At 42.1% G+C, this 27,082-nt stretch overlaps 1 protein-coding gene across 1 annotated transcript; it reads right to left on the minus strand.

Annotated features, from left to right (window-relative positions):
- Positions 1-14,689: 14,689 nt before the first annotated feature.
- Positions 14,690-26,378, minus strand: LOC131571467 (single-stranded DNA-binding protein 2-like). Its single transcript, XM_058824189.1, has 8 exons — positions 26,345-26,378; positions 25,315-25,350; positions 23,593-23,647; positions 21,992-22,062; positions 21,177-21,255; positions 20,012-20,040; positions 17,128-17,226; positions 14,690-14,820 (listed from the first exon to the last, which is right to left on the minus strand). The coding sequence occupies exons 3-8, from the start codon at positions 23,606-23,608 to the stop codon at positions 14,791-14,793; spliced, it is 324 nt and encodes a 107-aa protein (XP_058680172.1). The 5' UTR covers positions 23,609-23,647; positions 25,315-25,350; positions 26,345-26,378; the 3' UTR covers positions 14,690-14,790.
- Positions 26,379-27,082: the final 704 nt, after the last annotated feature.

The following is a 27,082-nucleotide window of genomic DNA, read 5'->3' on the forward strand; positions in this document are numbered from 1 at the left end:
CTCCACTCCTGTCCCAGGACTTCTGAGGTCACCTCATAGCCTGGCAGCAGCCACAGCTAGCTTTGGTCTGTCCACTGTCACTGAAATGCCCCAAACTCATACTTTCATTTTTATTTGTCTTTTGGAATCGTGCCCCCTTGTGTTGTCACCAACTTGACATCCCAGCAGATGCATCCAGGGCAGACATGTTCCCATTCCAAAGGCAGCGGAACCAGCATGGATGTTTGGATTCCCCACTCTGTGGCCACAGCCCTGGTCACGAATTCCTGCAGGAGTCAACAGAGAGCCCACAGAGAGCTCCTTCTCTTACCTCCTCCTCCTCCTCACACGGCTGGTAAGGATACTGCTGCCCCTGCACACTGTGAAAATACAAGCTCTGCTGAGGAAGAGCTTGTGAGCTGTCGGGAGGGTCAAGGTTTTACTTTTGCCATGGGTAGTGTTATTGCTGCCGAAGGCTCAGCCACTTTGGGGATGCTCAGTGCCTGGGCTTGTCAGTGTTGGTGAGGCAGATGTGTTACTGCAATGTAGCAGAGGGTATAAACTGTAAATAGTTTTCAGGAAAGAATGCAAGGCTTATATTTGACTGTTGTGCCGTGTGGTTTCACTGCAGCACCAGGACTGTTTTCTGTAGCCCTTGCTTACACCTTTTCCTCCTGGTGGTTACTGTTCCAGAGAGGGCTTCCCACGTTTCTCAGAAACATACATCCATGAGTTTACATCGTGAACACTTGTTCATTTAAACACTGTTAAAGATCCAGCTTTAATCTGTAACAGCCAGGAAAATTTGGATTTTAACTGAGTTTCTCAGTGCAGTGGGAGTTCTTTTCCCACACGGTCTGTTACTGTCACTGCACTGCTATAGCACTATCTCTGTTTCTATGCACATACTCTTTTTATCAAGCAACACCACGGCTGTATCGTCTCACTTGTTACACTTCAGAAGACACTGGCTCTGAAAATCAGCATGTTGTGCTATTCCCTACATTTATTTTCATTCTGTTGCTTAAAAAAAATGCTGATATCTCTCTCCTTCTCTGGCTTTTGAAGGGAAAAAACAGACTGTTGTGGCCGTGAGACACCTTGGCCTTGTTATCTGAAGGGAGTGTGTAAAAGGTTTGCAGCCAGTGTTTTCCTTGTCCTCAACTGCTCAATCCAGATGACAGAACCTCAAATTATCAGTTTCTCACACTGTGGATCCTAAATGCTAGAAGAAAAGGTCTGCAAACAGAACATTTTCCTATTTAAAAAACCCCTTACATTACATTTTGCCTGCCTAGGGCAATAATTTGTAAATTTGTTTTCAGGTTTACCTTGCCATGCTCAGGCATTCTCTAAGATAATGCTGTTTGTTGTTCTGTTGAACACAGTCCCAGTGATCGGGTGCCTGGCCTGGTATAGATTCTCTTGTTAGCTATGAGATGAGGAGCTACAAAGCTGCTGGAGTCACAGGGGGCAAAGTAAAATCGAAATCGGCTCACGTGAACAACCTGCAGTGTTGGGGTGAGGGGAAAGAGGAGCAGCTGGAGCGAGGGAAAGCTGCTGCTTCAAAATCACACCTCTGATGTGCACAAAGCTCTTGGCTTCAGGGAAGGATTCACGCAGGGGGTGTCCTGTGGGGAACAGGGCTACAAACAAGCAGTGCCCGTGGCAGACACACCTGGGCAGTGCAGCCAGGGAACTCACACTCTGAAATGAGCTTTCCCAAATGATTCTCTGCTTTCACAAGCTGCATTTACTCTGCCCTCCAGCTACAGAGAGAGAAGCTAAAGGAGCGTAATGGACTGCAAAGGAACCACTGAAGCTGACTCCTGTAGTTCCTTACAGAGTCTTTGTTGGACTAAAACAGTGTTTTACAGCTTTTGGTGCTCAAGTAATCTCTGCCAAGCTGTACTGTTCTCCTTTCACTGCTGCAAAAGAGAAATTAAGCTGCTGGCACCAGTGTGGCAGTTTCAGATTGAAACCAGGTAGAAACATTAATTTCGTGTAGTGGTTTTGCTTTGTTAATTTGAGATTTTACTAATTGTGAGATTTCCTGGCTGAGGTACTAAAGAGTGTGGTGGGTTTGGTGTTGGTTAATTATTAGTGTAGGTCACTAATAATGGTTTCCCACTTTGTGTGGCACAGCTACAGCAGCACCTGTGGCATCACCGAGGTACTGGACCTAAGGCCCCTTTGTGAAAGCACCTTTTGTGCATCTTTTAATAAACAACAAGCTCAGTCTTGGATGTGAATATATCTGTAAAGTAAAGCCATTAGAGCAAGCAAGAAATGCTCCAAAATGCATAGTTTTGGGAACGTTTTAGATACAGATGTCAGCTACTGCAGTAAATCAACTGCAGTATAGAGCTGTGCATTCTGTATACTTTCAGCATACTTCTATGTTCCAGAAACAAATATATGACTGCCTGAAGTTACAAATGCTTTTTGTATGCTTCTTTCATAACCCTAGTTATTTATGGAAAAAAGGTGTTTGGTTGCAGGGTTTTTTTGGGACACAGCTTGTGAAAATACAACTACTTCTTGTAAAATGAAACTTTATTCTAAAATGTATCCAAAATTGCAAGACACAAGCACCATTAAACAGATAAATAGACATATATTTATATACAGAGAGCATCAAAACACAAAACAATTGTTAATATAATTCTTATACCATTTTAATGAGTATCCATCAATAAAACTTTACAATTTAAAGGAGACTTTTCAGTTGCAAAACAGTTGTAAAATCATATGTATAAATTATGTTTACTACAATTCCAATAACAGAGGCAAAGTAAAATACAAAAATAATAATCAATACTGCAAATTCAAATACAAACCCCAAAAGTAATGCTGCACAGGTACGTATGTACACTGGATGAATTCATGCAGCCAGGCAGTGCAACAAATTAACTGCTGAGTTTAACTTATCACAAAATGGAACCACCATGTCGAAAAACAGAAGAAAATATACTTTTGTAATAAATCATAGTGCATTTTGAAGTTAGACTTTATAAAATGATTGTTGAGTGATATACTTCTAATATTCCCCATGTGATCTGAGATCCCCCCAACTCCTTTTTTCACAAAATAAAATACAAATGACAAAAGCTAAAAACCCCACTGTAGAACAGAGTCTGATGTACTGGTACCATCTTGAACGCGTTTGTCTTAATGCTCGGTATCAGACTTGTTTGCAAGTGTCCATGTCCACAGGGACACGAGTTTTTCCTTGCTACCAGGAGTAAATCTTTCACGCTCCAATGCTGTCTCCATAACCTGCATCTCACACGATGCTTAGACTGCACTGGTTTGAAGAGACACAGCTGAGCCTTGAAACAAGAACCCTTAAATCCCTATGAAGCACAGAGAGAGTAAATGGAGGATAGAGAGACCTCATTATTCCTGCAGCTCCTATCCCTAATTGCTTTAATTACATAAACAGAGATTAACATAAGAGGCTTTTATGGCTTGGGTGAAATTTCTGCTAATTTGCTGGGCAAGTGCGAAGCCTGTGTCTCTGCACAGGCCTTTGCCTTTCACAGTGCAGAGGGCTACAGACGCTTTTGGTTGGTGAAAAGAAGCCTCAGGTAACTATATAGAAAAATACCTCTGCAGTGAAAATGTGGTAAAGAAACAGAAACTCAGAACCTCTGGAAAACGGTGACTTCTTGTGTAACAAAAACATGGCTGTCACCTTTCAGGTCTGTGTTGGTTGGTATAGCATGAACACGTAGATAAAACTGGTTAAGTGTCAAAATTATATGAGATACAATTACACAGTCTGACACTTTTTTCTTACAATCTTAAGTGATAAGCACGCTCAGTGTTTTCACTAGGAAGTTACTGCTAAAATGCTACATTTCGTTGCTGAAAAGACATTTATAGCAGCCTGTAAACTACTGAAGAGTTGCTTCCTGCATCCTTTGTGCTTCCAAAACCCCCCTTTGAGCCATCACTAACTTCTGAGTTAATGGGAGTTTTGAGCAAAAAAGGGATGCGGAAAACCACCTGCATTGGGTAAATAATGTAGCAATTTACACAGCAGCTCTTCAGATCTTCCAACATGCAAGCACGTGTAGAGAGAAGCTAAGAGACAGCATGCACTGCAGTGTTATGTCATTGTGCTTATGTCTGCTGAGGGCACTATGGCATTTTCACTCAGAAAAACAGAAATGTTAGCCCCAGGAGACTGAAAGAGCCAATATTAATGAAGCCATCAGCTACTGTTGCAGTAAAGAGCACCCCAAAAGAGGGAGGAAGTTCATCTGCTCCTAGCGGATACATACTGAAGCTGAAGAGAATTATAAAGGCACAATACAAGCCTATATTTCTGGTAAATTATATATATTCATAAATTTCTGCTCATACCACCTCAAGATAGTGAATGGTACAATAATAACTCAAGGTACAAATGTTAATTGAAAGTGAAGCTCTACAAATAAAGGACTGTTGGAGGACATAGCTCATGACTTGCTACATTTCTACTCTTCCCAGGTGGTGAGCTCATCTACCTTTCCTCCACTGGCTGACAACAACATGGTGACCCAGTGAGAAAACTGGAGCACCGTCAGATGACAGACAGAATGGCTTTGTGCATCTGAAAAGGTGTCAGTCAGTGGCTGCCACAACAATCTTTCCCACTGCTTTACCTTTGGCTCAGAATTCACAGAGAAACCAGGAACAGCAACTGGAATTTCATACCCATTTTCATGCAGAGCTGAGGCTGAGATAACCCATGAAAGTAGCATTTTGGTTAACTTCAGCTCTCAAAACTATTGAACAGCAGAGCAGGAATTGTACCAGCTCATCATAAGAAACAAATCTCAATTTTTCTCTTCGCAGCTACACAAGATCTGTATCATTTCCAACAGCAAATGACTCACAACTTTGGAAATGAAGTGAATGGATCAATACTGCTCCTGTTAAACTCATAAAAAGTGACACCCACTTTTGTGTGATGAAATTACAGGGCAGCTGTGGAGGCGACTGCTGTCCCAGCCCAGCTCTGAGAACGTGGACGCCCGATGAAGGTGGAAGGAGCAGCTACAGCATTTGAGTTTTAGCCTGGAGCTGTTCCTCAGCTCGCCACAACAACGGGCACAAGTGCTGTCAGGATTTTGTACCGCAGGTAATGGGGAAGGGATTGAGGGGAACGAGAGGAGGAACCTGCTGGAAGCAGGCTCTGCTAACCCACAGTAACTCTGCCGGCAGATCTGCTCTATCTGACACGGGATATTCCCTCATTTCCAAACCAGCACACCAAATCCCAACACGCTTATCGCACATTTCCCTCACAAAACCTGTCATTAACTGCTGTTACTGCATGTATTCTCACAATCCTCAACCAGGACCTCCTAGATTTATTCCTTAAAGCTCTCAGGAAAGGAATATTTAGCTACACCTGGAAAATATGAACATTAGTACCTTGTTACAAGCTCACAGCTGAATTTAAAAGCTGCATATGCTATTGCTGGTGTCGATTGATCTATGCAATGGTCCTACCCTGCGTTGCTTCCAAAGAAAATCAGTGCAGGTAACAAGGAAGCCCACTCTGAGAAATAAAGGTGAGGTTTCCTAGGCAGGGGTAATCCTCTAGAAATGTTGGAACAATTTGCAAGTTCAAGCTACAGCTGTTCATTAAAAATGAAGTAAAAATAAAGAACATAGCACTACAGGGCAGAAATCTCATGCTTGAGATTGAATTCAGAAAGTCATCTGTAAGACACTCGGATTCAGGTTCAAAGGAGCTGCATTACTCTTGCCCATTCCAAGCTCCAATAAATACAAGTTTGTGTAGAGGTGTGAGAAGCCAATTGTACACACTTGGATTGATCCCACCTAATTCCAGCCGTTCATCAGTGGTGAGGGCAAATGATGCCACAATGCAATCTCCCAGAGGCATCTCCACTCGTGTCCCTCCTCTGACTGACACAGGAGACCCAGGCTGTAATTTTTAGCCAGCTGAAATTAGGGCAGGATGAATCAGGCCACAGCATGGAGCGGAAACAAGTCTGATGTGGTGGCACAGTATCACCATGACAATCCAGTCTGTCACAGGCCTGTCTGAGGCTCCCAGCCAGACACGCTTTGGGTCAGTGACCCGCACCAGCCGCGCCTTTGCAGCTCGCAGTCTGGCAAGGAGCTCATCACACACTGAGCAGTGAGGCTTGAGTTCATGACGATCCCCCAAAGCACGGCCTGGAGCTGCCTGGGACTGCACAGGGACTGCAGCCCTCCCAGGCAGCCCAGAGGCTGCCCTGCAGAGTTACACTCAAGGTCTGCAGGGCTTTGCAGCCGGAGTGGTTACTCATCCTAACACACCACGCACACATGCCCACGTGTCCGTGGTGCTGTGGGAGTTCTGCATCCCCACGCCTTGGCTAGGGCACGGGCTGGCTCTTGGCAGGAGCTGTCGCTAATGAGGATGAAGCACACACTCAGGAGAAATACAGCGTTCTGAAACACACATTTGTGAGATCCCCAATAGTATCAATAGTAACGATTAAGGTCAGAGGCAGTATCAAGTTTTGCATGCACTTTCTACATTAGTATTTCTATAGACAAGTTTCATTCTTGCTGGTTTGTTTGCAAAATTACTGAGGTTTCCTTTACTTCCAGAGACTGGAATATTCAACATTAGTTTCATTTATGATGTTGAAAGTCATTCTTTGTCTAAAATACACCTACAAATGCTTGAGATTATGGGACAGGGATTGCCCTGTTGTAAAGGGCTGAAGTAACTGTAGAAATATTTTTTGATCTTAGAAATACAGGGAATTTATCTACAAATTGGACTGTAAGCATGAGGAACACTTATTGCAAGTCCTCAAAGTCTTACATGAAAGGGTGAAGGTGCAAAGTCGTTAAGACTGCCTTAATTCTAAAGATTAGCCTACTCATTTAATTAAACTATCAAGAGAAACACAGAATTTAAAGTAAGCCAAGTAAGAATCCCCTTCAACTTTCCAAGCTTCTTTGCTTTTCCCATCATTGCCTTTCAGACTAGACAGGACCTGTAAATTCTGATGTCAGAAACCAGCAAAGAACACACAGACATTTTCAGGTCTTTGTTGTGTATCATAAAATACTGTAAAAAAAGAATGCAGAGTCCCAGAATTCAGGTTATTTTTCTCTCTCAGTAACCAGACAGAGAGTTCGAATCTCCTTAAAACACCACCTCAAGTAAAGCCTACGGTGGGTGGGGACGGGGACACAATGCAGGGGCAGCGCTGTGCCTCTCAGGTGCCCCTAGAGATGGGCTTCTGTCCTGGCACTGCTGCAGTTTGTGGGGAGTGAAAAACACACCAGCTCACACCTCTTTGTAAGGCAGCAGCCTGCCCAGGTGCTGTGCCTGGGGCACCCCTTTGCCAGGGGACACTGCACAGCTGTGACACCTCTCAGGTGCGCAGGCACAGGCACCTGGGCTGCCCCAAAACCTGCAGCTGCCTGCTCCCATACAACCCCAAGCTCTCAGAAAAGGCTACAAACTGGCTTGAATTCTCTTACATTACATTTCATATTTCTGCAAATGGCTTATAGATCTGCTGTTTGAAATAAATTCTGAAACCACTAAGCGTGCTTAACAGAGCTTCAAGTCTATGTGGACAGCGAGTTCAGAGGACAGAACAAGGACTTTTGCAGTATATAATACACATGGCTGTACAGTCAAAGGCCACCTCTTGCTTTAACACAAGAATTTACAGTAGCAAGCAGTGGTGGCAAGATTTCTTACACAAAACCTACAGGAATTTACAGGATATGCATGGATCACCGAGGTTATCACACCAGCAATAGACAACACAGAGTATCTTGTGCAATGTGAACAAAGTTGACAGTAGTTTACCAATGCTGTAAGTAATTCACATAAATATGCTAACCCACCAGCTAACAAAACTTCATCCTCTTTCCACCAGAACCAGATGCGTGTACAGCAATCCATATAAACAAAAGTGGTTTGTTTTTGTGGTTTTAGCCAAACATGCACAAAGCAGATGCACTCCAAGGGGATACTTGCAAAAAACCAAAAAAATCCCCTCAAAACTGGTGTCCAAGCACACACAGCAATTGGATTCACACTTCTCAAACAGCCATGACAGAGCCAAAGTTTATTGTATGGATGCTTTTTGTCCTGGAAAAATAGTAATATAAAAACTCACTTGATTTATAACTGACAGAAAACTCCAGCTTTACTCACGCCACTCTTCCGTGTCTCCAATTCTAGCCCTAATTCGTTCCAGCCCTACTTTGGGAACTTGTGTTCTCTTCCATATCCATTAATGTAAATGCAAATCAAATAAAAACTACAACATAATCAGAAAAAATAAAAAAGACTAGAAAAATGAAATTGAAAATAGCTTATACCTGCTTTTGGATGTTATGTTTATTGACAACAATTTAATAACACCACTTTTGCTTTCCCTCTAAACCTCTGGATGTGCCCTGTGTCTCTGTTACAGAGAGCTTTAGTAAATTTCTATCTCAATTAAATATATCCTCTATTTGGAATTTTATTTTCATCCAATCTGCAAGACAAAAACGAGCTTTTCTTTCAAGCTATTTTCTATCATTGTTAGGAACCATCTCGTCTGATTTGTGAGTATGTGGGATGCTAACTGTCCTCATCTCGAGCACTGAGAGCTCTCAGGATGCTGCACTGCCACGCCTCATCTGGTGTTATACTCAATTCCTCTCTATGAATGAAATAAACGCTTGACAGCAGGGCTCTAGTTACAGGTAAGAACAACTTCCTGCATGCTTGTTGGGCAAAATGCTCTTACTTTTCTGCAAAGATCTGGCACAGTACATTTACTGGGGAAGTCCAAGTGAGAGAGGGTAAAACATGACAAATAAAACAACAGAAGTGAAGCCTAAAATATCCAGTTCATCCAGTTGACAATTTGACTCCTCAGGGGTCAGAGCAGTTGTTCCACAACAATAGTTTTCCCCATCAAAAGCAATTACTGAAGATTTCAGTTTCTCTGCAATAGCTCAAACCCCTAGACTGTACAATCTATTTCCTAGGCTATTGGAAACACACCGCCTTTCCAAATCCCCATGTTTTGTGCTGTTTCCCCATGAAAACTGATGCTAAAACTGCCAGAATTTTCTCTTAGCAAAATGCAGCCTCTTGTCTCAGCACTGTAAAATGGTGAAGGGATCCCCAGAAGCTAACAAGAATTGTTGTGCAAGTTCTCAAGAGAACAGCGAGGTAGCGAACGGACACCTTGTTTCTGGTGGATAACTGCCCACGCCTGAGCCACCTGACCCTGGGAACACGCCTGCCCCACCTCAGTCACTCCTCTGAGACCACAGAACCCTGCATCATCCACGGGACACGCTGGAAACACTGACCAGGCAAATTCAACCGCTGTTGGTGAGTTCGGCTTTGTACAAGGTCTCACAATTCGGATGTCAAGCTGTACGCTTTTGGGGATGTGGAAGGAGCTTTCAGCGTGAAGTCCAGCTGTATTATTTATAGCAACTAGGCAGCAAATCTCTTTTTTATCTGATTTCCCCAGAACCATGTCTTTCAGCAAATATTGACAATGCTGAAGTAAAAGAAAGAAAAAGAAGGTGATTTTCTTTTTGTCTCTCCATTTCTCTTGCGCACAAAACTGAAATAGTGGCTAGAAAGTGACCATTTCAAATTATGACCGAAAACTGCATTTATTAAATTTGAAAACATGTACCCAAGAAAACCTTTATACATTTTTATGGCAAGTTTTCCTATTACATGAGAGGCTTTCTTACACATTTTAAGCTTAAATGAACAGCAACCAAACAGAAGTTTGGACTAAAACTGCAAAGCTGTTGGCTGTGTGGAGGGAAACTATGGCTGCAGAACTGAAAACAAGATGAAAGAAGAAATTCACAGAAATAGTTCATGGAATAGTGAACAAAGCTCTAATAAAGTAAGAAACAGAAGAAAGCCAAATCTGCTCCGCATGTCAGTACTATTGATACATAAACAGGCTCCTGCACTAGTAAAATCTGTGAAAGAATGTCTGCTTAGGAAAGACTTAATTTGAGCTCTAGACTGTCCATGTTTAAGCATGGGTTTACATTACTACAGTCCTACTTTTTTAATTTCCTGAAGGATACTACCTGTTCTTAGATCTGGTTAAAATTAACTATGAGCAGGCTCAATTTGAAATCAAGGTGAAGCTGTTGGCAGGATCAGAATTTTCGTGTGCTGAGTAGATGAGAGGTTTATTTTTTCTAGATTTGGTACTGTAATTTGTTTCCAATATATAGACGCTATACAGGAGTGCACTCAAAGCAGTATTTTAAACTCTCTTTTCTCATTTTTCAGGTTGAAACGTCATTTTGGTAATTTCAACAGACCCTCTGTATTTTGCTCTATGTACTCGGTTTTTACATCTGCCAAATAATGTTACACCACAGGTAAGTTATATATTTGACCCAGACTAGGGTGAAATCCTACCCAAAAAATGACCTTATGTGAATGGTTTCATCAACGTTTCAGCAGAACTGGCACAAGCAGCAGTCTACAGAACTGTGCCAATATCTGAAAAGTAGAAAGAGCTGCAACCAGCAAAATTTAAACCTAACTAATTTATTTCTGAATTTCTAGCATTATTTTGAATCACTAAATCATGAACTGGATCCTCACTGTGAGATAACAGTGTTGAAGTAGTTTATAGGGTTTCATTTGAAAGATGTGCTTTGTCAGTATTCCCATCCTTAAGGCCTGATCAAACCCAAGTGTGTCTGTGACAGCACCCACAGTTCTATCACCACTTATGGTGAATTAAAGAAAAATAAATTTACCTGTACGTTTTACATCATTAAGGTATATTTTACATTCTCAAAATGCAAATGTGTAGGGTGAAATACTGAAGAATCCAGTCCATACTTAGCCATGGCAAGAGCAGTGGATGAGAGCTGACTGGGGACAGGGGAGAGCACTTAAGAAACAACTGATACAGAAACAGGACCCTGTGTAACATGTATCAGCTGACAAGTCATTTTTGAATAAAGTGATCAACACTAAATATTGTAACAGCTGGTCCCTCATTAAATCTAATTCCAAATCATTTGCACATGCGGTATTGCCACAGAACAGAGGAAAATTCAACTGCTTTTAGGCAGGTCAAGAAGCTGTCCTTTGATGCGTCCTTAAAGAAGAAGCAAGGTTCTATTCCACTTCTTCCCAAGTGGAATTATTTAAAAGAAATGATTAGCCTGTGTATTTCTCATTGGGTATTCCTGTTGGAAGGGAAAGGAACAGCTGGATGTCCTGGGACATGGAACATTTAATCCTCCACTATGAGGAACAGGCTGAAAGCCTGAAAGTTGTTTCTGTCTCTGAATATGTGACATATTGGGTGGCTACGGCTCTGCAACCAGAGGACTTCCAAATAAAAAATGGAATTTCTGGGGGTTGGAAGTGCAAGTTCCAAACTGCAGTTTTTCCTCATTCTCAGGTAGTTAAGAAAATAATGTAATCCCTGCATGCAAATATCCAGGGACTTTGTTAAGGCACACCAGGCCACATGCTTTACCTCTGATTCAGACAGCTAAACTCCTTCCTTGCCTCAAACCCAGCTCTGAGACATGGCAATAAAATCCTGGTGACATGGAAATACATCTGCATCTGATCACTCCTTTCCATAGGCTGGAGCAGCAGGTGAGACCCTGGTTTCACTGTGAAGTTCACAGGTGAATCCAGTTTCAGATGATTTCTACAAAGCTGGAATATTTGCAAGAGTTCTCACAGCATACAGATCCCTCACTCTCCGTTTCTGCTACTCGAAGATGTAATCACTTCTGGTTTTAAGAAGGCTTCCTTCAACTCCGCCTGAAATACCCATTTACAGAATCACCTTCTATTTACTTCTATACTAAAGAGCAAGATCCATCTAAAAAGCCAGTGTCAGAAGATCTACCCTGCACCATTTAAAATAAAATTCCTAGCAGAGCTGGACAAGTTCTGACATTATCAGCAGTGCTGTTGCAAAAGGACAGAACCAAACAGCAGTTACATTGCTCCTCGTATCTGGAGCAATGTAAAAAATTGAAGAGGGAGCAAACACCGAGTGCTTGGGAATAGTCTTTCCTCCCATATTGATACTCCAGGTACCATGACAATCCTACAAGGATTTGTAAGCAAAGGAAAGAGAAATGGACAAGCAAAAAGCCCTATGCATATTAAGGAAGAAATGATGCAAAGGTGTAATTTAGAATTTGAGTAATTAGCACAAAGGATTGTTTTCTAATGGTTCAGCTGCAGAACCTGGCCTCTCCTGGAGCCTGGTAAAGCCCTGGACAAAGCATTAGTGGCACCAGCTGCTGCCCGTGGGGCTGCGTGGGTGTGAGAAATGCAGGACACAGTGAATCCATCGTGTGCTGAAAGGACATTGTGCTCCTGTATCAAAGTGAGGATAACATGTTTTAATATTGATATCAATCTGTGTCAGCAGTTCCATGCACAGGTTTAAAGGTCAGACTTCATCCTTCCCAGGTGCCCAGCAGCTCACTGACCTGGGAATGGCCTTTGGCACTCGATGCACTGCTCCCATCTACCTTGGCCCAGCAGCAGTGACACCGTCTGACAGACTGGGCCAGAAGGAGCCCTTGGGTGCCTGGAGGGCGACCACAGATAATACAGGTGGCCAACCAAGGCTGCAAGGGCACCTGGGCTCTGGGTGCAATGGGGACACACCAGTGGTGTCAGTGACAACAGCAAAGGGTCTGAAGAAATTACACTTGATTTTGTGTTTGTGATTCGAGCCAATAGCAGGGTCTTCAGGCATCTTTGGGGACAGCAACAAAGTGCTTTCCAAAGAGAAGCAAATGAATGTGACCTTCATAATCAAAAAGAATACAGCCTACAAAACCATATAAGGACTATCCAGGTCATGTTTACATCTAATCAAGTAGTTCTTACTAAAAAGTAACGCTAACAAAATCTTTGATACTTCAATGTAATTGTGATCCTCTGAGACTTTCATCTTTGAGTAACCCTAACAGGAGAGTAACATGTTAAACCTTTTTATTTCCATATGTCATATATGTATAATATATGGAAATAAAAACTAGTTAGGAGATTGTAGAATTCCTTACACATCCAGCTACCATCACAAGCCCATCACATATGGGTGGTATTCCTTTATCACAAGCTCATGAAAGAAAATCCCCTTGCACATGGATATACCACATCCCAGAACTGCTCCTGCTCTGCAAGTGGCTCCTGTGGATTAAAGTCCAAAGAGAGGAATTTGCTGTTTGTCTGTGGCACAAATTTCTGCCGAGCCACTTTGTGCCTGCATTGCTGATCATCAGCTTTTGTATCACTACAAACCGAAAACCTTTGTTTTCCTGGGGGAGCTGAAAATCATCAGGAACTAAGTAAAAGTACCACAGTCTTGGTTTCAGAGCTCTGCCTCTGAAATGGGAATGCTTCCAGAAGCGTTTCCTTTAGGCCTTTTTCTGCATTCTGGCCCCAGCTTTCATACCTAACTGTGTGTTCCCCCTCTAAAAGGACCCAGACCTTTGCTCCTTTCTATTCATGGCAAAAGGTAACACCCTCACAACAAGGCTAGTAGTCATAAAAAGTTTACTGTGGCATTTTGGCTCAAAGAAGAAAAAAAAAAAAAGGCTGCTGACTGGAAAGTGTTGTGGGAATTAATCCTGGCAGATATGGCAGAAAACACACACCCAAGCAGCAGGGTGACCTGATTTTCTACATGGGCTTGGGAAATACTGTTTATAATCAGGAACACAGATTGCTCATATATGTTTGAGAATCGCTGAAAATGGGAAACATAATTGCAGGTTGTTGGAAAATGCTTTGGTGATAAGGACTCTACTGTATTTCCACTAACTACCACCCCTACAGAAGACCATGCTAAATAGAAAACTCAATTCCAAGGGCAGGAGAAGCCCTGACACTTTATTGCTAGATTCTATAGCAATTGGAGCTCACTTACAGTAACCTTATAGTACTCTATATAAACTGAGAAGCTTGTATCAAATTCAGGCTTCCATTTAAAATAGATATTGCAGATATTAGGCTTCAATTAAAGAAGAAAAATAACCTTCAGTGCTTTTTTTCTCTTAAAGGCAAAGTATCAAAAGAAATCCCCAAACTAGGTGGAAGTTATTAAATTTCTCCAAAAAATTAAGATGAGCTTTCTTCTATTTCTTGAGACAGTACAATTTGTGATTCACAGGGTAGCTGGTATCAAACACAAGGTAATGAAAGCTCGTATGAGCAATTTTATTCCTGTCCATAATGGCAGACACTAACAAAATCAAAAGAATTTATCCTTTGAGTTCAACTTAAAAAATAACTTACAAAGCAGTGATATATGCAACATAAAACAGTTCAGGATGGGAGAGGGAAAGCAAATTTTAACAATTAAAATGTAAACGTGAAAAGAAAAAAAAGAAATGGAATAAAAGTCCCTACTTCTGATTTCTACGTAAGATGTCATGTGATCCTATTTGACAGCGTCCTGGGGTCTGTGTGTGTGTGTGTGTTTGGATGTCACACACACACACCCCACGCTGACCCACACATGTACACACACAGACAGGCGCTGGCAGCTCCACCTCGGGCACTTCTCTCATGCCACTCCTTACAGTTGTCTCAAGCGGGTTTGGGACCCACTTTCTTGACAAAACAGGGGAGATGGTAGGAGAAAAAAAAAACAAACAGGTGGGTCTGATTGTGTCTGAGGTCCTTTAGTTAAACTGGACACTGGGACGAATAATTTTCTTCTGCAGTAGCTCTCTGGGGAGGGCCAACTCACTGTGGTCTTCATGGCGACACTTGTGAACGGGTCACACGCTCATTGTCATGCTAGGGGAGTACTGAAAAAGAGCAATCCACAATTTAACAAACATTCTGCCCCCACCCCCAGGCAGCAATGGGTTCAGAGCTCCGGGAGCGCCCTCCTGAATCTGTGCCGCAGCCTCTCCTGGGGCTGCAGTTCAGTTTGTGCCTCAGAACTTCTGCTGAGCTTCTCTCATGCCACAAGACAGCCACTGCTGAAAGGCAGTGCCCCTCAGGGCTGTTCTGCTGTTTCCTGGGTGCTGTGATGAGCCAATACCTCACTGAGGCTTTCCTCTCCCCGTCCTGCCCACTGCTGGCTACCGGGGAATTTACCTGGGCAGGTGCCTGCTCTGAAATGGACTGCCTGCATCCGTGGCCAGCTGAACCACACAAGATTCTGGGGAGGTTCTGATTACTTTCGGGGAAGAAAGGAACGAAGATACGTATGACTGTGATTCAGTTAGGCTTTTGGTCTGTATTATTTCGTGTTAGCAATTTCAGGGGGCAAGCTGAATCACCAGTGGTCATTCTCCTTTATGTGAACCAAAAATCCAATCCCCACACCTCACGACTGTAGTGACACAAACTGAACTGCAGCCTTTACCCAAGCTACAGCTACCCTCAGGTTAGCGGTGCTTCATTAAAGTAATCAATGGGACACCACAGTGCCCAGAAGAAATGCACATCCATACACCTAATTTGCTTTTCAATTGAAAACTGTGGACTGCAAAAGCAGTTAATTTGGTCTAACATCCTCTAAGCAGAGGAAAATGTTAAAATGCAAGAAGATTAGCAATTTGAAAATTGACAGAAGAAAAGGAAAGGTAAATTTGCCGCTGCAAAACCACATGTGCCCTACATATCCCGTCAAGTCTTGAGTTCCAAGCTGGCCATTTCCAAGTGCCCAAGCATATAGAATGAGTATTTTAGATGAGTCTTCCCTGTAATGTAAACTACAGAGGTCTGACTACCAGCTCTGAGGCTTAAAGCAAAGCACCTGCTCCAGTAATCTCCTGTATCTGAGCCAAGGTATCTGGAGAATCCCTTTGGGAAAGCATGCTCTCAAGTTGTTTAGGACTTTCAAGTTGTTAGTAAGCCCTGAATTGCTACTTACCCCCAACCAAAATTCCTGGTGAACTGAACAGCAAATCTCCCTGAGAAAGGACTGCATGGTAACACCTATTCTGAGCAGCCAAATGGCAAAACAGGGATCAGAAAGCAAAGCAGTCCCCCAGGATGAGGGAGCAATCCATGCTACAGAGCCTGCAGTCCCTGGGAGCAGGCAGGGACACCCCTGGCATGTGCCACTCTGCCTTGCAGGCACACATCTCAACAAAACCTTGAGAAATCTGAGTCCCTGGCTCTTGCAGGCAGCACAAAAACACCCGGAGCCCAGGGAGGGTCTGAGAACACTGATTTTCTCCAGAGCACCACTGCTGTCCTCTTGTTCCCACGGCCCTGTGTCAGTGACCCTGGCTGCCCTCAGCACAGCAGAGCGTGCCAGACTGGGAGCCCAGGGCTGCCACGAGTGCCAGGAGCAGGGACCATGTTTCATGGAGCCTCTGTGCTTTCTGCCATTTTGGCAGATAGTAAACTCTGCTCTTTTTAGGTTGTGTATGACAGTTTTCTTCAACACTCCACACAACCTGAATGTGTGCCCACCAACAGCTAAGTGGCAGAAACTCTTCCTTTTCCCTACCTGAAAAAGAAAACCTCCCAAAACCCCTCAAAATCAGATTCCCAGGAAATTTGCCATGGAACTCAAGTATGCTGAGATCTAACAGAAGCTGTTTACTGAGCAGCACGTCACCACTGGCACAGGCAATGAGGGTACACTCCTATTTAGGGACCTAGAGGTGGATTTACAAACCCAGCCTCAGGCACATGAGTATGACAATACCACACTCTTGCTCTGTAAAATGTTTACATACATTTTGCTGCTTTGAGCGTTCCATATATTAAAAAAAAACAACATCATTTCCCCCGGAATGAACACTAGTGGAACCTCTGCCTTTTATGGGTGTAACAGCACACTGCAACATGCAATCTGCTGGTGCTCTCATCACATACTTCAGTGTAAATCCTGCTTTTTCACTGACCTCGTGGCCCCGAGAGTTTCTGCAGTAAACCTATGCCTCCCACCTATTCCAGTTTCAGCTCTCTTTTGCACAGCATTTTTTATTCAAATCAATGCTGTACTTTCAGAAACTATTAAAAAACATGCAAGACCACAGTGCTGCACTACAAGCACACTACAAAACTTGTAAAGGTTCTTTTTCTAAACAAAAGACCACAGACACATGTTCACCTCTGCAATCCAACAAGCCAGGTAATGGGATACTTACACTCTCGCTCTGAAAAGGGTTTAGGAAGTTTCCACCCATCTCACTGTCATCCCTGGGAGTGCCAGGCTGGTTGCTCATGCTCATATTACTGGGAGAGTTCTGTTAAAAAAGAAAAGATTACAAAATACAGATTCAGCGCTGCTTCAGGTTCATTTGCAGCCTCACCAGGTGAGCCCAGGGCATGCTCCACACAGAACTTGGTGCACTCAGGTGCCCTGGGCCTCTCAAGGATGAGAAATCAGCCCCAGCAGGGTTCTGCATGATTCAGTCACTAATTTTAGTCTGTTAAGTAATGTTCTCTTCCCTGAAGCAAGGATTATTTACCTGTGCCTCATTTTCAGGCTACAGCCAGCATCTGCTTCTGCTGAAGTCAAGAAAAGCTGTAAAAGGCTGCAGCAGGGATGTGAGGAAGTTCTGTCACCACATTCAATCGTGTGGTTGAATGCAGCCACATCTGTGAGCCCTGACACCTGTGACTTATGGGTATGTACTTAAAGACAGACAAAAGATGTACTTAAAGGCAGGATGGATCAGGTCTGCACGGACCTTTGCGGACTGAGGGCTGCTCTTCATCGTCACAATTCACCGAAATAGTAACAATCTAAAGCCTTCCAAAAATTAATTGTTACTCTTTTCCTTACAGAAGTGCACAGAGACCTCTGCAACTTCAGAAGCAGAACGGCTGAAACAAGGTAATTGCCACAGAAATTACTGTGCATCAACAGCTCACACATGGCTATTTTACACACTACCATCAGTCAGGTGCTCTTACAAAGCTGCTTTGCAGCCCCCTGCCACGCCTGGACCACGGGCAATCCTCCTTCCATCACTGCTACATCTCCTACTCAGAGGACTCATGATGGAAAAAGAGTAGTCAGGGAAAAGGAGCAGTGAAACCATGGACCTCATAATGAAATCCTTACATCTATCACAGTTCTTTCCTTGGATGTTTTTTTTTTAATTCAGAAAACTGGAATGCAATATAAATATAAACACCAAACTAATTACATACATGACCTACAAGCAGAAATTCTTTACCAGCACCTGAAATGCAGCGCAGGGAGCTGGGTCAAAGCCCTGCCTTAGCCCTTCTGCTTTCTTCAGTCTAATTCACTGCTTCCACAGCTGTGATCCTCAGGCCACTGGACAACACGTCCATCAGAGACAGCTGAAGCCTGACGAGGTTATTGACATCAGTAACAATAACAATTCTGACATCAGCTGACATCTGTCAATCAAGCCTGCTCTGCAGTGAAGCCAGCACACCAGATATCCAGGGAGCCACAGCTCAGAGAAGGCTGCACCCGCTGCCGTGGCTCTGCCCCTGCTGCTGTGCCCTTGTGAGCAGCATTGATTGAGGGCAGCCCAGAGCCTGGGTTACACAGGAGGTCAGGCTGCACAGTCACAGCCCTGCCACTGGCCTTGACGTCCAGGAATATGCACACCTTCTCATTTATTTTATATGATGCTCCTGCACTTTGGCTTGTTCCCGGGGGATTTCCCCCTATTTCATGTTGCTCTGTGTAGAACTAAGCTTTGGCATTCTGCCATTGCTGCAGCACTCCAGCCCCAAAGGGCCAAATTCCTGAAAAAATCCCATTTCAGTGACTGCCCCAGGCTGCTTTTGTGGCCACTTGGGGTCCAGCACTATAGCTCCAACTGGGATTTTCCAAAGCAAGGGTGCCCGTGGTGCCTGCACAAATTCCATGGGCATTGCAATAAATGCAGCTTGGTAATTTTTATTTAACATGCATAATTTCAGTTCATTGACTGCCCTTGTCTGAGCTTAGTTCATAAAAAACTTTATGCTCTGCCATTCGGCTAATGTAGTCAAAATCTTCTCTAGAAAGCTATGAATTCTGTGAGCTGTACTGATTCTGCCAGGACTAGATCCATTTTCTATGGACAGCTGTTTTACAGGCAAAATTAACACTTTTATTTTACCTATTTCAAAACCACATAGATCAAAACTTATTTCCATGAGTTATTCATGCAGGCTAACATATTATGAGACTTTTAGGTAAATTGTTTAGGATCCAAGTTTTCAGAGCTGCTGATACCTATACCAGCACATACTGACCAACTAAAAGGGGAATACAGGCTTTAAAAATTATCCCATGGGAATGGAAATGTTTTGGATTTTTTCCCCTTAAAAATGCTGCAGTTTGCAGTAAGATAGTGAAGAAAAACCACAGACTTTGATAAAAATGTGCTGCATGCTGGTCATCCCACTGGAGGTTTCTATTGAATCCCTCACTGCACAGCACAGCTGAGGCAATGTGGTCTTTTCCATCCATCACTTCACATCATGAAGGGTCTGAAAATGTTATAAAATTTCAGAACACAGGGTCCTCTTTATTTATGCCCCTTTACCAATACTACATCGGCTCATTAATTCCTAAGTTAATGATGATCACATCCACAGAAGTTTTATTTTTACAGAAGCAACATATTCAAGTATTATTTTTGTAGATGCAAAATCCCTGCAGATGAAACTCACATCCTTTTCCAGCTATGTAATGATTGTGGCACCAAAACAGTCCTTCTGCTGAAAGTACTTCTCAATCTAGTTTTTGGAAATTTATCCTGAGGATTAAGATATTAACATTATCTTAGAGAGGTGACAAACCCAATCCTGCAACACCCTAGGGAGATTGTCCCAAATTTACATTTGACTAGAACTGATTATTAGAACTGGTTTCATTTATTTTAAGAGCACCAAAGACTACAACAAGCTCAGTCAGATTATGAACTGGAGGTAATTATATATAATATAGATATGATATAATAAATGTGTATAAGGAAAGGATTCATAACGGAGACAAAGGAGATGAGTTTAGAGTGAAACACTCTAAAAATTCCAGATATTGGATTAGATACTCACTTTGGAAATACTGTCCATGTCTCCTGAGCCTGAAATGAAAACAGACAATTGCTCAGTAAATTTTGAGCTGAAGCTAATCCAATAATTGTTTTTTTTTTTCCACAGAAAATACATAGTGCTACATCAACATTTTACAAAATAACCAACTTAGTAAAAGTTTACATTTGGTACAGAATAATCCACTCAATTAGTCTGAGGCTCCATCAACTGTTGCTGCACTACATGTACTGAGTATCTCTTAGGAGAAAACAGATGATCCGGATGAGCACAGTAATGGAAACCAAATGAAATTAAATATAGTGAGTGCAAGACAATTGAAAACTGAGGGCTTTTTTCACATGCTGTAGCCCTCACCTCAGGTAAAGGAGAGAATAGAGGAAATGCAATTTTAGGATGCATGAACAAAGAAAAGCGTTTTTTAGCAGCAAAAGACATGTATTTTCAGGGAAGACAAATTCTGGAAGAGTACTGAGAACAAAACTAGAAGAGATCACAGCAAAACCATCAGAAATGGAGCTGTGGGAGAAGACTGAAACAGCTCCTTCAGACAGCCAGGTAAACTAGGGCTGAGAAGGAACATGATGTCTCTCTCCAAAAACTCCAGATACATAGATGTTATCAGGAGTTATTTTGTCATAGACCAAAAGGATAAACTATGTGCTAGGTACATGTAAAATCCTCCCATAACTTGCAATTGAATTTTTCATTTTAGCTGAGAAGAGAAAATTCCCAGCTTGCAGAAAGTGACAGGAAAAGGTGTGGCAGCCTCACACAGTTTTTCATTGACTTGAATGCAATTTTGCATCATTACTAGTTAAACCAACTACCCATTTTAGGATTGTAATAGGTAAAGAAAGGCTGCAAAAGTGTCCCTATATAAAGCAATCCAAAATGTCAGGGACATGTTTCCTAAAACAAAAAAAGGAACTCTCTTCAGGAGACAGAGGCCATGCTGAATGGTTATTGTCCACAACAAGTCTGCTCACTGAACTTCAATTACTTCTTTTTTCATTGCCACAGCCTCTTCAAATCACTCCCTTCATCTCACTGATGGACACAGAGTTTTCCCCGTACATTTTAACAACGTGTCTTCCACAGAACTCCAAGGATTGGTCCCAGAGAGCAGCAGGGGCACTGGGAATTCAGCATTTACTGTCACTGTTACCTAAGGATCCGTTCATATGGTGTGAGTCCATGGCACCCAGTCCGCTCATGGGTCCGTCCGAGCCTGGCCCCAGTGGAAACTACAAAAGGAGCAGGCGTTACTGACTGCACAGCTATTTATCACACAGCCTAATCAAGAGAAAATACTCCTCAGGAGAAGGGAGGGAAAATGGAACGACAAATCCTGAGCGCCGAATGAGAAGAGACTCCCGAGTCCCATTCAGACCTTTATGAGAAGGTGTCTTGTCAAGACTGAAAACCAGCTTGTTTTGGGGTCAATTGCATGATTTTTGGAGACTGTCATCTCTGTAAGCTGGAATCCAATAGAGTCATCATTTATTATTTACTTCAGCTTTGGTTTTGTACGGCTTTTCAGACTGCTGCTGGCAACTCAGCCTCATCCCCACTGGAGTTATAGGGAACTTTTATAACTCCCTAAAATCCATCAGTGATTAATTAACGGCTCTCAAACCCCTCCAGACCTATCCTAAGTTGTGAAAGCTCCTCATCACCTTCACAACTTGAGCAGTTTCTATCCAATTACATAATTAATCCTAAATTTAGCTCTTCACACATTTAAAAGGTACTACCATTATAGCCAAACAATCTGCAATTTACTGCATAATGACTTAGCATATCTACATATATTTACTTCTAAGTTCTACAGGCAGGTTTTTTTTTCCCAGAGGCCCATAACTGAAGGGCCACCCACAAAAACGAAAAGCTTAGCAATAATGATAGCTGCTGGAAATACAGTGTTTGGATAAACAACAGGCTGCACTACTGAAAGAAAGATGTAAGAAAATTCATATTTACATTAGGTCTGTTGGGCCCAGGTGGCACAGCGTTCATTAAAGTGTACATGTTGTCTCCAGAGTTGGTTGAATCTGTAATAAGAGATTATTTTAACTGCTAAAATACACTTTTCAATCAAATTACTCACTCATACATTTCCTGTCATTTTGTTCATATTATTAGTGTGCCTCAATGCTATACACAGTGGCAATTTAAAGGCAGGTTTTATTCTCTTTCTATCCACTGCTGCCACACAACAGGCCTATGAAAAGAAATAATTGCCATGGTCCCCAGGTGACGACTACTGGGCTCTAGCTTTATGCATGACTGATAAAGGCTTATAAATCACCAAGAATCTCTAACTATTGAATTCCTAAAATCCTGTTTCCTGGAGTTCTAAATTTCTTCACTCATCTTCAATATTATTCATAGAACGGGAGTTTGTTTCTTATCAATACTTCCTGTAATTTGTTTTCCATCTGTAATAAATGATAAAAAGCTTCTCCTTACACAGACCGAGAGTCACAGTTTTTCACTCTCATCCCTGTCAAGGCCATATGAATTTGAATATATCCAAGTCTTCAATGGAACACTGTGCAAAGACCCTTCACTCCTGAGGGAGGCTTTAGCTCATCTATCTTCATGGTGCAGCCTGGTGCAATGCTTGCAGAAAAACCCCAAAATGACAAAAACCGAAAGGACAATGACCTGACAAAAGTCTCTATACATCCCTAAGGGGACAGTGTGATTTAAAAAAAAGTATTGGCAACTCTGGAAAATCAGTATCTGCATGGAGAATAAAAGGAGCTCAGCACTCTGCGTCCAGACCCATTCCACACCCAATGATATTCCATGTACAACCGGAAGGTAAATCAAGGATTTTGTCTACTAATCAATATTTCCAAGATGATTTTCTAAGCATTAATCCAAGCTAATAATTCCATTACATACAGAGCACTACATATCACTAGAACATTCTATGGCGCTGTCTGAGGAAAAGGGGAAACAGAAAGCTTTTCAGCCTGAAGTAAAATCAGCCTATTAAGTTAATTTTAGTATTCAGTGAGGCAGGCAAAAAGTTCTTTGCCCACCAGAATCTTGTGCAACACACATCCCTGGCTGTCCCCCAGTTCTGGGAAAAAACCTGTCTGCTGTCCTGGCTCCTGCCAGAACACACAGGGATGGTTGGCCTGTGGAATCTCTGAGCTGCTGCTCTCACAGGTGAGTAAATGCCTTGGCAAAACCCACAGGGAGCCAACTTCTAACTGTTGTCATGCTTTGGAACACAGAACTTCAAAATATCTTTACCTTACGTTGCCTTTTTGGTTTGTTCATTTTTTGGAAGGCTTTTATTTGGCTTGGTTGTCATTTTTATTTTTATATATCGAAATCCCTAGCATTGTATTCAATGAAGTAATATACTGGTGCAGTGAGTTTTTATGGCCAGTTAGGAAAATTCCCTACCCTCCTGTGCTGGAGAGGTTAGCAAGTAGCAAGTAGGGAAAAAACCCACGTGATACAGAAAATATAGACCCAAGAATTTTGTTATTTGATTATTAAAAAGCCCCAAAAGTGTACTTCCTAAAATCTTTATTTTGCTACTTCCAGGTGTATTTCAGTACCTGCAGGACTAGGCATGATGGGTGTTCCTGGTGGCCCTCCACCGCCTGGAGGACCCTGGGGAGAGTAAAAGCTGTCAGTTAGCATGAATTAAAAGGTCAGAAAAAACCTAAAACAGACACACAAACCCCCCCCGCCATATCAAGGAACATTTATTTTTTAAAGTTTTGGGTTCTTCCATATCACAAATCTGATCCAGACTAAGAAACAAAAAATGCTCTGGCTGTTACACAAATAAATATTGACTTTCTCTAATAAAACATACATAACTGCTAGAAATAATTATAATTTTCATTGCCATATGGACGTTACTGTACTCTACCTCTTTTGTTATCATTTAAAACAGCAGATACTCTGTTCACACAGGGATATCTTTTCAGTGGCACTGATTACAAAGGTCTGGGTATTCTGTCTGCTTACAGGATACCTGTCCATATATTTTTTACCTATAAACTTCTATCCATGGATTTGTAGCCACATTTTATCCAAACCCATATGACTCCCGAGGCATCACAGGCTCTCCATATACCTGTGCACTAAGCTCACTGACTTGATTTTTTTAAGGGCTCTAGCTGCATGTTTTTAAACATCAGATAAAAAGATGTAGGAACAACTAACTGACCATTTATGAGAGAAGTTACTTGTCCTCATTAACTTTTTCATCTCATTTTAAATTTGTTCTTACTTTGTGTTTTTTCCTCTCTTAGAGAGTTTTTTGTTATCAACTATTTTCACTCTGAGAATATAATATTTTTAATGTATAAAAAGTATATATTTGTATATTTATACATATTATATATATGTCTATATTAGTGGATAAGTTTTTATACCAGTATATATTAATATATTATATGTAGATTAATCTTATTAAGTTCTCAAAGCGAGTAATTCCAGATTACAAGTCTTTTCACTAAAAACCTTTTTTAGGAGCTTTCCAGCCCATCCCTCATCCCCAAAAAGTTGCTCTCTATGGAGTCAAATATTCCCAAAATGTCTTTAAACTCTTCAACAATGGAATGTGGCAAACCCACAAAACCTCCTCCAAGCAGAGAGAGCTCTGTGAAGTTCTGCACTGCAAGAACTGATTTGGAGACAGCAAATATTGACTGTTTCCACCAAGCTGCGACAAAATGAGGCCTAGAGTTACAAACACTTGCAAGAATCATAACTTTTCTCCCGTCTAATTTTTTTAAGAAATGACAAAATGAACTGCTTTTAATGATATAATTCTCCCTCCTCGCCCTGTGACACCAGCCATGTGCATGTGATAAAAACAGAGCAAACGATCTGCCTGGGAAAAGCTCCTCAGCCATCCAGAGAACCTGAGTGCAACAACAACAACAGTAGGGAGTCTAAAATAACAAAGTTAATCTCTGCTCACAGAGACAAAATCCAGCATTACACACTGACACCTTTTTCCTGCAGAAGTTCAAAAACTCTCCCACAACATGGTTTTTCTGAGAAAGCCAGGGGGTTTTGTCCCTCCTTACTGTAGACAATACATGGCATGAGGTTTTTTCTGGAGTGAAGCAGCACTAGGGCAATTGGGAGCAGGCTGACAACGATTCTGCTGCTGAGCACCCACATCTGCACCAGAGGGGCTGGGAAACCTCGGCGCAGGCCAGATGTTCAGCCAGCACACGGGGCTCCCCTCAACATCTGGGCTGCTGTTTCTCTGCCCAAAGGAGGTGTCATGTCCAACAAACACACACAAAGGCACTCACCACGTAGTTCCCAGGAGAGGCTGAGGAATAAGGTATCTGTAACATCAACAGAAAAAACAGTGATTTTGGATCCCTCTGTGCTGGCATGGGCTCCTGCAGCTGCAGGTGAGAGCTGATTCAATTAGAGTGACTAAGGACACAGCTAAAATCATGGGGAAACGCTTCTGCTGTCAAAATACACACTTCTTTTCAGCAATTTCAAAAAATTGACTAAAAACCAATGAAGTATTAGAATGTTAAGGTATAAGATTACTAAGGCAATGTAGTTTACAAGGTGCATGGACTCAGGCAGCACATACTTGTATTTCAGTCAGCAGGACTTCCGTCAGCCAAGCACAAACTGAATTTCAATGTTCTTGAGAGATACCTAATTTTCAATACAATCTTGACCACAAAAGGCAAAGAAGCTACCACATCTTTCACCGTAGAAGATACTGGTATTTATTCCCATTTTTTATTTAGGTTTTCTGAAGGACACTGTCCTGGAGAAATCCTGTGAATAATCTTGTTTTCTTCTTTGCTGTTATTCTCCCCAAAGGAACACAGGCCAGTGCTGTTGTGGGAGCAACAAGTGCACTGACAAACACAAATTTCTCTACAGACAACTTGTCAGCCAAACTACTGCTACAAATAAATCTATTACTGAACTTGCCAATTGATTTCAGGCACTGAAAAGACTTTAACTAGCAGCTAAAAAATGTAACTTTTAATTCAGTTTATGCAAAAGAAAATAGAAGAATTTCACTAATAGAATTAAAAAGCCAAAATTGAGAAAACCGGGAAGAACTCTTTAGCAGGGCAAGCCAGACCCACCTTATCCATCCACAAGTGCCAAAATGGACACTTTTAAACTAATGATATACGATCCCTGAATGAAAATGAAGAATTTCTGCCTTCTGGAGAAATACCAGAAATGTCCTGTTCGTGTAGGATGCCAGGACAACCTTGATGTTACAGCAGGGCTGGGCCTGGCATGAAGATACTTCCCTAAACACAAGAGATGTCAAATATCTTTGTAATATTTACTTACAGAATTGGCATTGGTTGGGTTTGGCCAAGGTCTACCACCCCCAGGACCCCTGAAACAGAAGAAGAATGATGAGACACAGAACCACCCTCATCCTCTGACCAGCTCTGGGGTAAAAACTCTGAATAATCTGTTTCCAGAGGAAGGAAATGGCTTTTTGTCACGCTCAAGTGTGTTTACAAACCATAACTACACTAAGTTAAAATGCAAGAGCAGAATTTTTGTTGTGGCACTGCTATTCAGTTGTTTGCTGAGTTGATTGATTTATTTACTACTCTGAAAATAAATTCCAGTCATAAAATAAATAAATGTTCAGTCATAAAACCAGTGATCTTGCTCACAAGATTAAGCACATGCCTGAAGCGCTGAGGATGGATTCATTTACTGTGGATCTACAATACTGCAGTATTGTCAGGTTTCATTAGCAAAACTTGTGCAATTAGCTAATAAATGTTTGGGGAACACCTAATTTGTAGAAGAACAAGCCATACAAACCCTACAGGTTGCTATGATCCCTGTGTGGTGATGAGGATGATGATGGTGACCGTGATGACAACAGCAGCAGCCATGATATAAATGTCATGTATTACATCCAGAAAACCCTCAGAGGGTTTTTCTCACAACTTTTGCTGTTATTTTAGGTTTCTCACCCTCAGCTAAACCCAGAAAAATATTTTGGGGGTGAGGCTTCATCTCTTAACAACGCAGACGGGACTCAGACACACCAGAGGCAAAATGTCC

This window comes from Ammospiza caudacuta, chromosome Z (genome assembly GCF_027887145.1).
Source record: "Ammospiza caudacuta isolate bAmmCau1 chromosome Z, bAmmCau1.pri, whole genome shotgun sequence".
In the NCBI taxonomy this organism is placed as follows: Eukaryota; Metazoa; Chordata; class Aves; order Passeriformes; family Passerellidae; genus Ammospiza; species Ammospiza caudacuta.

Excerpts from the sequence above, each read along its gene's own strand:
- LOC131571467 (XM_058824189.1), bottom strand. Across the intron at positions 17,227-20,011 it reads ACATGGACAGTATTTCCAAA|AACTCTCCCAGTAATATGAG; the intron begins GTGAGTATCTAA and ends CTTTTTTAACAG. Across the intron at positions 14,821-17,127 it reads ACCCTTTTCAGAGCGAGAGT|TACTCCCCTAGCATGACAAT; the intron begins GTAAGTATCCCA and ends GCTCTTTTTCAG.